Here is a 14327-nt window from a genome sequence, read left to right on the forward strand (position 1 = left end):
ATTACCCATTTCCTGTGTGTCATTAAGCTCGTGCGTGATGTGTCCCTTGCTGATAATGTCCCGCCCGTCATCTGTGAGTGTGTGACATTACAGACATTTATGCTTGCTGTTCCTTAGGGTCAGATCAGAGTAAGGAAGTAATATTCCCTAAGAGTCCCTCCCCATCCTTCCTCACCGTCCCAGGAGAGGGCTTCGCTGAGCCCTTTGCATTGACCCCGGGGAAATGGATCATTCACATCAGGGCAGAGGGAGTTCTGCTGGTGAGTATATGAGGAAGACATGAATTGAGTCTTCTTGTGTAATATTACACTTTGTTCATTTGTTCATTGGAGAAAAATATCAAATGTAACAGTGTTCATTTTGTTAACAAAAACTACATTATGACGAAATAGGTTTGTCAATGAGACGAGTCGGAACCGACGTCATTAAACACTAACAGTGAAGATATCAAATATGCAATATTGTTGATAACAAAAGACAAGACTAAAATGTAGTTTAAAAAAATAAAAACTTTACCAAAATCTCTCTTTATTTCCGTCACCTCCCACCATGTCTTCCCTTCTCTCTGTCACTCTCTTTCTGTCTCAAACACACACACCGTGCCGGCGGCGGCGCTCAGTCAGTCTCTGTCCTTATCTCAGTCCTGACAGTTGTGCTACTATGATGCATAAAGTTTGCGGTTTGCAGGTCGGGTTCGGGTGGTTGATCAATGCATATTTTTGCATGTGGGGCGGTGCAGATTGGCTCTCACAGCTAATGAGCGCAGTCAGGAGGACTCGGAGTAGCAAAGCTGCCTTCTTAATCATTCAATCTGTGTTTTTCATCAGATAATGATAAAATCTTATGTGAAATAAGTTAACTACTAAAATGACAAAATTATTTGTTTTGGTTCAACTAGGTTGACTAAAATGATCAATATAATCTGATGACTAAAAAAGGAAATTTTAGTCAATTAAAAAATAGGTGAGAAAATGAAAAGAGAAAACATTTTGACTAAAAGTTGACTAAAATGTAATGACTTTTCGTCGACTAAAATTGGACTAAAACGTTTGAGTTGACGTCAACTAAAACTATTAAGGATAAAAATTACTAAAACTAATAAGCATTTTTGTCTAAAGACTAATACTAAATCTATAATAGCTGCCAAAATGAACAATGATGTGCAATAGACTGAATACTAAAGTACACGCTGTCACTCTCACTCTCCAGGACTATTTAGTGCTGCTGCCCCGTGATTACTATGAGGCACCTTTGCTGCAGGAGAAGATCACCCAGCCCTGCACATACTTACCTGCTGCAAACAGAGATACAAAGTAAGTCTTTAAAATGTCTCTTCAGTATTTTTAAGGTCTGTCTGTATTTCATACTCATCACTCATGCATGACACAGGTAGGTTTTGTTTTCATAGCCATCCATTCTTTTCTTCATACTGCACTCCACTGCTCAAGTTTTCCATATACAAATATTGGCTTGATTCAACTTAAACTAACATGAACCTACAGAAGTCTATCATGTTGCTACATGCCAAAGGGTAAGGAGAGAAATCAGCTATTTTTTCAATACTATGCACTACATTAGCAGAGAGTTTACAAAACAGATAGCAATCAACAATTCAAAAAATATTCCTTGCATTAACACTAAGAAATGTTTTATGAATCTGTCAGACTTGGCTTCATCAACTAAAACAGAATGATCATGTAATTATCTCTAATCATTCTTGCTGACTCTGACTATGCCCGTGTCTCTCTTTCTCAGCTGTCTGTTGTATAAGCATGTGGGCATGGACGGCTTCAGCTCTGCTCTGGGCTCACAAGGAAAACTGTCCAGCCGCAGCGGGCGCAGGAGGAGGCAGGCTCGTGTGCGCCGTCCCACCCCAGATCACCCTGAGATGGCCGCTCTCAATGGCAGACAGGTAGAAGGCCTGGATTTACGTACACACCTACATACATTATAGAGATTTAACCAATTACTGCTGTATTTGATTCAGAGTTTGGTTTCGGTATTGTACATTTAAAGCATGACTAGGTTAAACACAAAGCTATAAAATAATCGTTAGCTTAGAATGAGCCCTTCATATCTACTTGTACTCGGCGGCTCACGTTACCGCGGTCTTGGAAAGGGAGGAGTGATCCGAGGGGTACTCAGTTGTTTGCAATCTGCGACCACACCACTAGATGCCGCCAAATCCTACACACTGTACCTTTAAGTCATTACTTAAACACATTTTTATAATCGTTTACTGATTGCTTTTTTTTTAATCTCCCGTAAGTAGTTTGTCCTTTTATTAGAGTTCATTAAAATAAACTGATAAAATGATCTGTGTCCTGTAGTCGCAGCTCCAGCTCAGTCTACGTGTGCCTCGTCCTGGCCCTTACGTTCTTGTCCTGGAGTACGCCAGCGAGGTGGACGCTGTCCAAAATGTTAACATACTCATCAGTGGCCAGTCAGGTGGCCAGATCCCAGCCAGGGCCAACATTTACAGTTGTGCCTTCAGGTGAGTCTATATGTGTTGCTTCAGCTTCCAAAACATTTTTACAACTTGGAAAAATAATAGTGTTTTAAAGCTAGAAAGTTGTAGAATATGTATGTTTTTCAGCTGTTGCGTGTCTTTAACCCTTTCAGCTTTTTGTGCCGGAGTGTGGCGGTGGACAGCAGTAATCAGGTGACAGTGTTGCAGCTTGATCACAAGACGGAGATTCTTCTGCAAACGTCCACTACATCATTCCTGCTGGTGAGGGAAATGTTTCCACAAAAGATTCATAATAGCTCATAAACTAGACAGCAGCATGCAATTTAATATGCATTTGTTTCTCTCTGTAGTATAAAGTGTACGCAATCCCTGCAGAAGAGTTCTCCATTGAGTATGTGGACCCAAAGGTGCTGTGTGTCTCCACTCATGGCCGCTTCACCCAAGACAGGTAGGTCACCTTGAATAAACCCCATTGCATGCTTTTAATAACATTAATCATGAAGAAACCCTTTCAACACCCATAAATGTAAGCTGTAATTTAGGAGATGATGCTGACTACACCTCTGTATTATGTTGTTGCTTTAGAGTGTGTTTTCCACATTCCTCCAGCTGTTCAAGGTCATTTACCTGAGGCTGAACTTTGGGTCAAACTCTCTCTTTCTCTCTATGTCACACATAAATCTACCTTCACTCTGAACCTAAGACCAGGTTAGATGTTACAGTTAAACATATGTTTATAGCTGTCAGTGTGCAGTCCTGTCATTTACTGTGTAATTCACCCTGAACAGTGTCGAAAAAGAAAATATGTCACAAAAAGAACTTGTACCACGGCGTATTATTGCCAGGTAAAAATAAATAAATAACAGAGCACGGGGAGGGGGGTAATATTCAGAGTAAAAACTCAGAATTTGAGAGATTAAAGTTGTAAATTTACAAGAAAATAACTTGGATATTCTCTGACAGTTAAGTAGCAAATTTACGAGAAAAAAAATCAATAATTGGCGAGATTTAAAGTAATACATTTACGAGTGAAAAATACGTGGTGACGCCAACCACCGTCTGAATTTTGTTGCTCCTAAAGTTGTGTTGGTATTTATTACTATTTTTCATTACCACGGTTAAGCACTCTACTATTTTTCAGAGTTGTTTCTTGTAAATTTGCTACTTTAGTTTCAGAGAATATCCACGTTTTTTTCTGGTAAATTTACGACTTCTGAGTTTTTTCTCGTATTATTACCTCCGTCCCACGGATCCGTAATTCTTATTTTTTTTACCTACAATGGTCCTAATATGCTGTCATAGAATTACTTGAAAGCAAAAGTAAATTGTTTAATTAAGCTTAAGATAACATACAAGTATGCATGCTTGAAAGAAAAACTGAATGTGTTGATGGCTTAATATGCAATTGACACACGCTTTATGTTCATGCCTTTAAACTGATTGTGTACTATTTAGCATCTAAAATGTTTGCTGTTGCATTTAAGTGGTTCTACTGTATGTTAATTTACCGCCTATTCAAATACTTGGTGACGCATTCTCCATTTTACAAAACACTGCTTCCATATTTACAGAATATTAAAGATCTTCTGGAAAGTAGGGCTGGGCGATAATTCAATATGATAAATTAGCGTCTTTCAATGAAATCATGTCGTGATGAAATCATATATCGAGATATCGTGATACACAATTATGTCGCCTAAATTGATAATAACAAGCACATACTAACTCAAATTTGTCAGAAAATCTGATCAAACTATTGTCTTAATCTGATTACTCTGTATTTGTGTGCATGCATGTAAACATAGTCAGTGTATAGCTCTTCATTTGTCAAGTATTTAATTCATACTGACAGGAGTATACAAAAATAGGCTTTACCAGTTCATATAGACTATTGATTTATTGAACCACCAGAAAACATGCTATATCATGATATACTGTATATCGTCATCGAGATATGATATAACCTACAGTATATCGAGATAGAAGATTTTGGCCATATCTCCCAGCCCAAAAAGTAGGAAACATTTTGACATGTTTGTGTACTAAAGCTTTCCTTACACATGTGCGTATATTTAGAATGTGATGTCAGGATTGCTGCACATTGATGAGAGCGAGAGTGGGATAACCAGTGGATTTAAAAAAGGATTATTGGAGATTTATGTTGTTTTATTGGTCTCAACCTCTGACTCGCCACTGACCCCTCTCCTAACGAGTGACATTGTTCTGCTACAATAGCGCTTGGCAAACACTATGAACAGGCTTTAATAACAACGTCCTGTTGCTGTTTACCGTTTCCAGTCGGCACTGCGTTCCGAGGCAATTCGACAAGCCAACCTCAGCCTGGATTTTGTATGCTGCCCGTGATGGACAGCTTTCTCCGGCACCAGCTGTTTCTCCCCAACAAGGAGAGAATGAGGATTGGAGACGGAGACGACAGACCGGGGTGTTCCCTGTCCGTGAACCTCAGAGTGACGGGATACTGCTTAAATTTCCTCAGGTAAAAACTTTGTTGAATCATTTTCTGGACTTTACCCTGCTGCTGGGAGTTCCTTCAATGAGCAACCTCTGCCCTGGCATTCATTTTCAATTTCACTTCGACTGTTTGAGGCTTAAGTTTCCTCCTTTATTTTTCCAGACGGAGATCAGTTTCACTCCCAAGGTGCCCCTCCCGGGCAGGTATGTGGTTGTGGTCCATTATCACCAGCCTGAACATACCTCCTTCCCCGTAGAGGTCCGAGTAGAAGCAGGGCGTCAGTGGAAGGGTGAGTGCGTTGGAGGAAGTGGTAGTCTGACTACCTGACTGAAATTAAATAAGAGTTTATTGACTCCCATTGGATATAAGCGTGGTGCCTCGGGCAGTGACTGGGAAAGCCTTCTCAGTGAGGGGGGGATCCCTCCTCAAGAGCAGATTAAGTCCCTGGGCTCATGACTAGATGATCAAAGGCCTTGGACACACTTCCCTACAGCTTTAGCGTTGGGACGGATTATTATGCAGCCTGCTAGCGATTCTTCCTTTTTCTCCAGTCAACTTAAACTCTGCTCTTCTCTTACAGGTTCAATAAATGCATCCTTCTGCCCTGCGGTCTCAGGCTGCAGAGAGGTTGTGATCGCTGATGGACGCATTGCCCTCGACTTTGACCAGAATTCTTGGCAGCTGCCATCCATCTCTGTGATCGTGCCACCCAAGAAGACACTTGTACTGGTCGGTGGTCAAGTCAAACTTTGTCCAAATAATGTTTACCCACGAACAGAAATGTGAAAAAAATACACATACTTCCGTGTAAAGTCTGCAGGTTTGAGGAGTGAGTCTGTGTTTTGTGCTGGAGTTGTTGAGGTTGAGGACTTGGCATGTTGAGGTCCTCTCTCCTCAGTGTTGCACCGTATCCCAAACAACAACAATGAAGGGACTGTATTCCACCTGGCAGCCCCACACAGCTTTCTAAAAGCTAAAAGCTAAGCTTCCAACCTCTGTTGGGCACAGGCAAGCTGGGCTTTGCTTGCCTGTTGTTCACTTGCTTTACTTTCCCTTCTTCAGATAAAATCAAGCAGAAAAATCCCCAGTTTATCTGTTTATCACTCTCTGCATCATACTGATATGAATACATTAAGCACAAAATAAAACAAACTGGAAATTTCTGGTAAGACTGTGTGTGTTTTTATCTTTTGTTATGCTTTGTGTCTTTTGTGTAGGATTATATCTTGTTGGTTCCCGATAGCAGTTACACCCCTGATCTCCTGAAAGCAAAGCCACTGGATAAATCTGCAGATTTCATACAGCAGTGTAGAGGAGAAGGCTTCTATATTGAGTAAGTATCCAAACTGGACAAAATCCATTTGAAATGGTACTTTAACGATTTGATCAGTTGTTTATTTATTTTGTTATAAGCTCTTCTCTCTATGATATATTGATGCCTTGTTTGATTTTTTTGTGCAATAATCCATTTATACAGTGGAAGGTTTTGGAAATGGTGCCCTCTAGCTGTGATAACAGAGTATAAAATCACATCTTTATTTGAAAGATCTCCTTTTATTTTTCTGTTCCCTCAGCCCGAGAACTTCTCCCCAGTTCTGCAGAGACTCTGCCCGCTCTCTTGTAGCAGCCTATAATAATGGAGCGCTGCCTTGCGACTGTGACAAGTCCGGCTCTACAGGGACCACATGTGAGCCAGTTGGAGGACAGTGTCCCTGCAGGCAGTTTGTCATCGGTCGACAGTGCACAAAGTGTGCCACGGGATACTACGGCTTCCCCTACTGCAGACGTGAGTGGACGGTTACTTCCGACTTGTGCTGGTTAGAATGTGAGGGTTATCTAACCTCTAGTTAGTTTGAAATTCATTTGAAATCCCCTCTCTCCCTTCTGCAGCGTGTGAATGTGGCCGCCGACTGTGTGACGATGTGACAGGACGCTGTATCTGCCCCCCTCAGACGGTCAAACCCACCTGCGAGGTGTGTCAGAGTCAGACTTTCAGCTATCACCCGTTGCTGGGCTGCGAGGGCTGTGAATGCTCTCCAAATGGCATCAAAGCCAACGCAGGACCGGACTGTAACCGCATCACCGGACAGTGCAGGTTAGTGGAAACCTGCTTACCTACAAGGAGGTTGGCGTTTATTATTGAGAATAGTAGGGCTGTCCTAAAGAAATTCTTAGTCGACTAACGCTCATACGATTTTGTCAATTAAATGATAAGTTGATTTAATCGACAGATCTGTAAAACTGAGTTTTCTCCACAAAGAATCACACAAAAGCACCACTTTAAATCTTGTGTTTACGAGAGATGTGCTCATAAGTTTCTGGGAAATAAGTCTATCAGCATGAAAAAGGCATACAAAATGATGTCAATTAATCGACTAAGAGGGGGCAGCCCTAGAGAATAGTAAATTAAACTGTGTTCTACACAGTATGTCTTTTTTGTTTGTTTCCTGTGTATACAAAAATAAGGGATGTAAAAACATGCATTTCCATGTTACAGAATTTTAGGGGACTGAAATCAAAAAAATTCTTGACATAAAAGTTACAATTAATTTCAATTAAAACATAAAATCCAGATTAGACAAGAGAGGATATTATTTTAAAAACTTCAATTTGTAATGACAAAAGGGTGAAAAGACCCACCAATAAGAATATTTTTGTTGCCAACTCTTTTCCAATGAATGTGGCTAACAGCATTAGCTGCTAACTAGCTTCAAATGTCCCTAAATCTAGAGAGAAAGCAACACTGACAGTCCGTCACTTCAGGCCTCCCCCCAAAGCCACTCCCCCAAAATTATCAATAGTGCACGTGCATGCAGGCAGGAAGGCAGGCAGCCACAGATAACACCGATTTTTCTTTTTATTGTCCGAGCATTCAATTTATTTATTACTGTCGGGATGTAATGAGAATTTCAACTAATATAACAAAAATATATATTTGAACAACACTACCAGTCCTACATTTAATCACTATAAAACACAATAATGACCTGCAATGTTTCTGTTTCCACTTTATGTTTATTTGATATTAACTATAGATTTGCTGTACGGTCTACTACTTGACAGTGGAGTTGTCACATTAAGATAAAAGTTGCTCAAATGTATCATCGTATAGAATTTCTTAATTCCCCTTAATTGCATGATTGAGTCGTTTCTCGATAATTCACAGATCTTATTAAACAACTGCACACATAATGGTTTTCCCTTGCCAATAAATTTTTTCTTTCATGCACTCATTTTTGAGTGATGAAAACAGATGTAATGTGAGGCGTGCAGCCTCTAACAGAGTAAAACACGACACCAAACTGCTTAAAGTGATTAATGAGGGGATTAGTTCACATCAGTCCTGTCATGTCTTTTCTGTCATGTACGTATGTTTTCAGTCAGTTGATGTCTCTTTTAATAAAGACAAGCATGAACAAAGCAGCCTAAAGCAACATACTGTACCATAATGCATAAAATGTGATTATGCTGTATTTTCCTATTTCAGTTGTATTTGTAAATGTAGATTGTTCTTTATTTTTCGCCAATATTTGACTTTATAAATGCCACATATGAAATCACATCCAGAATTTGACTAAACATAATGTGCCTGTGTATTTTTCTGTAGTTGCAAGCCCAGAATTGGAGGCCGGCAGTGTGATCGCTGTGCTGCAGGTTATTATCGCTTCCCTGACTGTGTACCTTGTAACTGTAACAAAGGTGGCGTCACAACTGACATCTGCCACCCAGACACAGGGAGGTGTCTCTGCAGGGTGAGTTCATTCCATCTATTTGCTGATTTTAAAAAAACTCCCTCTCGCTCATTCTTGGTTTATTTGTCTTCCTTTGCTCTGACTTTTCTCTCCATCATTGCTGCCATGTCTGTAGAGAAATGTTGCTGGTGTCAAGTGCGATACCTGTCGGGAAGGTTCCTTCTATTTTGACCCCTCCAACCCTCTCGGCTGTACCGGCTGCTTCTGCTTCGGAGCCACTGACCAGTGTCAGAGCTCCAGCAAGCGCAGGGGGAAGGTGTGTTTGCTTTGTCGTGCCCCTGCATGTCTGTGAATGCTTTTGGAAATGTTATGCCTGCAGAGCTTTTTGGCTGAAAGATGTGGTTGGTTAATGAAAGCTGCAAATACAGGTGTTGCTTAGTGGTGATTTCATAGGAATCTGGGTACGTTCTGTGACTCATAGTCATCTCTGTTTGTAATAATATGTGTATATGTATAAGTTACACGCCCGTGGAGTCTGTTATCACTTTTAAATTGTGAATACATTACAGTTTTAGGATGGATTTGCCACTTTAACCCCCAAACACTCCCTGTTATAAGTTTGTTGAGATGAGGTTCTGGCGTCTGGAAAGCCCCGACCAGGCGGAGGTTACCTCTGTGCTGAACACAGCCAGTAACACCGTGGTGGCAGACATCCAGGAGCTTCCTCCCACAGTTCAGACTCTACACTGGGTGGCACCATCGTCCTACCTGGGAGACAGGGTGAGTCATCGAAGGGGATAACACCATGGCAAACGAGAATGTCAATAAATGTTTAATAATGTTTAGATGTTGAAACAGATACAGTATTTCCAGAGAAATCGCCAAAATAAAAGACAATATTAAAAGAAAATTCACATTTTCAAAGCTTTGACCGTGTTCCCCATTTTACTCACCAACATTGAAATATGACGATGCAGCAATCTAGCTAGTTCCCATTTTAAACAGATTATTTAAATGTCTCATTAAATTAAGTGAAAATGAATATTAAAGTAACATTTCCGTACTACCTCACTTACCATTGTTGCATGTGGACCAAGTTTTTCAATGCAGTAGAGCATTGTAATGGACATTTCAGTTCACCCTCACCTTCCTGTCACGCCTTTCAGAGATGACGTCCTCAAATGTCTTGTTTTGTCCAAAACTCAAAGATATTCAGTTTACTGTCATAGAGGAGTAAAGAAACCAGAAAATATTCAGAAGCTGGAATCAGAGAATTTTGACTTTTTTTTTCCTTAAAAAAATACTCAAACCATATACTCACCCATTAATCGATTATCAATATAGTTGGCGATTAATTTAATAGTTGACAACTAATCGATTAATCGTTGCAACTCTAATTCAGATAATTCAGCATAACTTTTTTTTGGCCTCGTTTTCTTGTCCTTTTATGGACTCATTTTAGAAATGTTATAATGTCATTCTATTTTATTGTGTGAATAAGTGCTGACTATCTATCTTTTTAATATATATTTAATCTTAGCAACTATTTTTTTCTTTTTTATCCCTCATGTGACTCAGGGAGATGCTTCACCGTTTCCATTGTTTTATACAATAAACATACTTGAATGTCTGAATACTTGAATGTCCATAAAATTGTAGTAATTAGATTAATAGATACTATCATAACTGATAGAAATGTTGGCCTTGACTGTTACTTGACCCAGGTTGCATAGTTACAGAATTTTCCTTTAAGCTAATATCTGTATTTGAGTGGTCTCTGCAGTCCTCTCAGATAAGCTGACAGATATTTGGGCTTCTCTCTCTTTAGGTTTCATCTTATGGTGGTTTCCTCACCTACCAGTCCAAATCCTTTGGGATTCCCAGTGAGGGGATGACTCTCATGGACAGAAGACCTGATGTCGTGCTGACTGTGCGTAGTGCTATTTGTTTTTATACTCTTAGACCTCCCTTTTTTTTTTATCAGTGGCAGAAACACATCTTATTCATCCATCTCGTTATTTCCCCCCTAGGGTCACAATATGACCCTGATCCACATGGCTCCACAAGTCCCACTTCCAGACAAGCTGTATCAGGGCAGAGTCCAGCTCTTAGAGGTAAAGTACTCTATTTCACTTACAATCTAAATGCTGTGATTTTAAATCAACCACATTATATGAAAGTGTTGGTAGGGGATGAACCACACACTGCTAATTTTTTTATTCTTAGAGCCAGTTATGTCTATCTATCTATCTATCTATCTATCTATCTATCTATCTATCTATCTATCTATCTATCTATCTATCTATCTATCTATCTATCTATATGTGTATGTATGTTTATATATATATATATATATATATATATATATATATAAACAAATAAAATAAAAAATACATATATATATATATATGTATATATATATGTATTTTTTATTTTATTTGTATACATATTTATTAATTTATTATTGTTATCATTATTATTTATTTATTTTTACATTTATTAAAGTATTATTAAAGGGACTGTTTGTAACTTTTTAAGCGTATAAATGTAGCGGGTCGGCACACATGCGCGCTCGCGTGTGGCCGCTGTACTCTCCTCCTCTGCCTGCTCGCCTTCATTCAGACAGAGCGCGCGTTCTCGCATACTCGCTCCACCTCTAGACGCGAACGCGCACTCACTCCACACTGCAGAAGAGTTAGTAGCTCTGAGAATATCTAGTGAATGTACAGTGGACATTTGTGCAGAAATAAATGCTGCAGCTCCTCCAGACCAACAGAGGTTTCCCGTGTCTTGTGAAGTGACGGGGCTCCTCAACGAGTTACGTTATCGTCTCGTTACCGACCGGGTGCCGGTGTCTTCGGCTGCCGGCTGCGGTCGGGAGGCAATAACGTAACTTGTTGAGGAGTCCCGCCAACACTAGGATCAGCATTGATTCACGGAGAGACCTTTGTCTGGTCAGCTAACATTACTGCCAAGCAGGTGAAATACAGAGTGATATTGTGGTTTTAGCTGATGTGTGTCGCTTCACTGTTTTGAGCGATGCTCGTTCATGTCTATGTAGAGCGAGCAAGCGCGAGCCCGACGCTGACTTTCATTGATTTCAAGGCCACAGGTGTCGCTGTTAACAAGCATTTCTGAAAGTTACAAATAGTCCCTTTAATTAGTACCTGGTCAAAGATTGCAGATTTATTTGTGTTATGTTAAAATTCAATAAAAAATATTGAAATAGTTCACAGCAATCTGCTGTTAGATTTTGTGAATAAGGGAAATTTAATCCTGATAATGGATCTAGAGAAAAGGCCAGGGAGTATTCATCCTCAGAGGACCAGGAATAATCATACCAAGTTTAAAGATAATCTGGCCGGTCGTTATTGAAAGATCTTGCCCTGTTAAACAGTTAGACAGATATGCTGTATAATATTATGTACTTCTCTTGTTTTATGTCATATGAAATCTAATGAAATATGATTTTTGAATGTAGTTTCCCTCTACAGATTTCTCAGCATTAATCATAAATAACTGATCTGTTGTCTGCAGGGAAACTGGCGCCATGCTGTCACCAACCGGCCCGTCTCCAGAGAGGAACTGATGATGGTCCTAGCCGGTCTGGTTGGCCTGAGGATCCGAGCGTTGTACTTTACTCAGACCCAACGACTCAGCTTAGGGCAGGTGGGCCTGGAGGGGGCGACTGACACGGGTACCGGTGGTCCTGGAAACACTGTGGAAGATTGTTCCTGCCCCCCTCAGTACACCGGAGACTCCTGTGAGGTGAGTTTAAAGACCATTAAATATATTTCTTTGTCTTTGTTCTTTGAATGAAAAAGAAGGTGTAAAGGTGTGTAGATCAGAGTTATTATAGTCAACTAAAACTGAAAGTAAAGCAAAAATAAGCATTGAAAAATATTGGTAGTAAACTGAAACTAAATAAATATAATAAAAACGATATCCTCAAGAAAAACTAAAACTAAACTAGAACTATTTCCAGGTTAAAAACTAATAAAAAATTAAATACAAATTTACGTAAATTCATTTCAGTTTTAGTTTTTTTAGCTATGATATATCACTACCAAAAAAAAGGAGGCCGCATGAATTTCCGTCAACTCTTGTGACATTGAACTAAAGAAATTGAACGGACTTGACACTCCAGGAGATGGTGCTATGTCGCAATTCCTTCACAGCCAACACTAGAGTAGCGCAAAGAACATTAAACATTATGGCCATTCCTACTCAGTTCTCCAACCATGTATTTTGTATGTACGTATACAGCTACAACTTCTGCGACATTATACCTGGCCCTAACAAGACAAACTAAAACTACTTTAAAACTAAAACTAAATATGTAAAAACTAAAACGAAACCTTTCTGAAAAACTGAAATTAAACTAAAACTAGCAAACACACTCCAAAAACTGACTAAAACTAAACTAAAATGAAATCAAAGAGTCAAAACTTAAAATAAGATAAAAGCTAATTGAAAATTCAAAGCTATTATAACCTTGGTGTAGATAAATCTTAGAAGACTTTTTGATTATTCGCTTACAACCTGTGTTTTTTTTTCAAATCAAATAATAGACTGTACTGAACTTGAGGTTACAAACACAACAGATACAGAAAAAAGAAGCTCATATTTTAAGCAACAAACAAGTGTGGCATTGTTAAAATCTTGGCATGTTAGTGAATCCTGTCCTGGGTGTCGACCAGTCATTCCTAAAGACTGAGTCGGGAACCACAGGTGGGCTGCAGGAGATTTTTTTGGGGTCGCCAAATAATTTGCAGAATTTCTTCCATTGTATTTTATTCAACATTTATATCTGCAGTTCACTTTTGAGCCACATGAGGGAGCCTGAATGTTCGTATTGTTCTGATAATTGTAGTCTACTTAGAACATTGAATCTTTTTGTTTTACTGATGAGAGTAAAAAAAAACAGAGCCTGTTAACTCAGCCTAAATGCATTTATTTGGTCTCAAGTATAGAGTGCTCCAGGGATGACGTATTTTTGTAGGCCAACCAGGAAGTTACCATCGCCCTGGTTCCCTTGACAAAAAGCCAATGGGATTTTTCCATTGGCTTTTTGGATTATTGCAGAAAATAAGCTCTGTGGTAAACACACGTTTATGATACTTAAAAGTTTTGTTCAGTAAGATAATCTCTACAAATGAATACTACTTTTATGATTTTTTAAGTGTGAATGCAATCGCCAGAAGTATAAAGCTAACGGTCGCATGAACATGAATATACACAACGAGGCTGTAAAGGCGGACGAGACAGTGTGATGACGTTTAGGAGTCTCATTTAGCCACTTGTTAACAACCGCCTTTTTAAGCCACGTAAAAGCTTAAAAATTCACAAGTGCGATATTTATTGACATATTTTATGTCGTAGAACAAAACGTTAAAAATGTTCTCTTTAGCTTGTGTTTACCACTGACCTTATTTTGGGCATCTTACCAAAAACCCATTGACTTCCAGACCAGGGAACCGGAAGTGCTAAAATGCTGACTCATTTCCGGGTTTTAGGACTCATTCCTGCAGCACTCTATTTAACACGAGTACATGTTTTCAGTAACACGTGCTTAAAATTAAGTTGTGATTTATCAAACGTATATCTCAAAACGGCTGGTTTACCTATTCAAGATAATATGAGGGGAGGTGGAAACGGCAGTAAAAGTGGTCAGGAACGTACTCTCATAATT

General features: G+C 39.4%; 1 protein-coding gene across 2 annotated transcripts in view; it reads left to right on the forward strand.

Moving 5' to 3' along the window:
- The window catches only part of LOC141777261 (laminin subunit alpha-3-like), a 72065-nt gene that overhangs the window by 35027 nt on the left and 22711 nt on the right, over positions 1–14327 (forward strand). For both annotated transcript variants that reach the window (XM_074651361.1, XM_074651362.1), the window contains exons 24-41: positions 118–260; positions 1210–1313; positions 1756–1912; positions 2331–2494; positions 2623–2731; positions 2821–2918; positions 4769–4967; positions 5106–5232; positions 5524–5672; positions 6161–6276; positions 6518–6729; positions 6834–7038; positions 8551–8695; positions 8811–8951; positions 9254–9415; positions 10464–10565; positions 10666–10749; positions 12173–12403. In XM_074651361.1, the coding sequence (XP_074507462.1) occupies positions 118–260; positions 1210–1313; positions 1756–1912; positions 2331–2494; positions 2623–2731; positions 2821–2918; positions 4769–4967; positions 5106–5232; positions 5524–5672; positions 6161–6276; positions 6518–6729; positions 6834–7038; positions 8551–8695; positions 8811–8951; positions 9254–9415; positions 10464–10565; positions 10666–10749; positions 12173–12403 (2648 nt within the window). The remainder of the gene's footprint in view (positions 1–117; positions 261–1209; positions 1314–1755; positions 1913–2330; positions 2495–2622; positions 2732–2820; positions 2919–4768; positions 4968–5105; positions 5233–5523; positions 5673–6160; positions 6277–6517; positions 6730–6833; positions 7039–8550; positions 8696–8810; positions 8952–9253; positions 9416–10463; positions 10566–10665; positions 10750–12172; positions 12404–14327) is intronic.

This window comes from Sebastes fasciatus, chromosome 11 (genome assembly GCF_043250625.1).
Source record: "Sebastes fasciatus isolate fSebFas1 chromosome 11, fSebFas1.pri, whole genome shotgun sequence".
Taxonomy (NCBI): Eukaryota; Metazoa; Chordata; class Actinopteri; order Perciformes; family Sebastidae; genus Sebastes; species Sebastes fasciatus.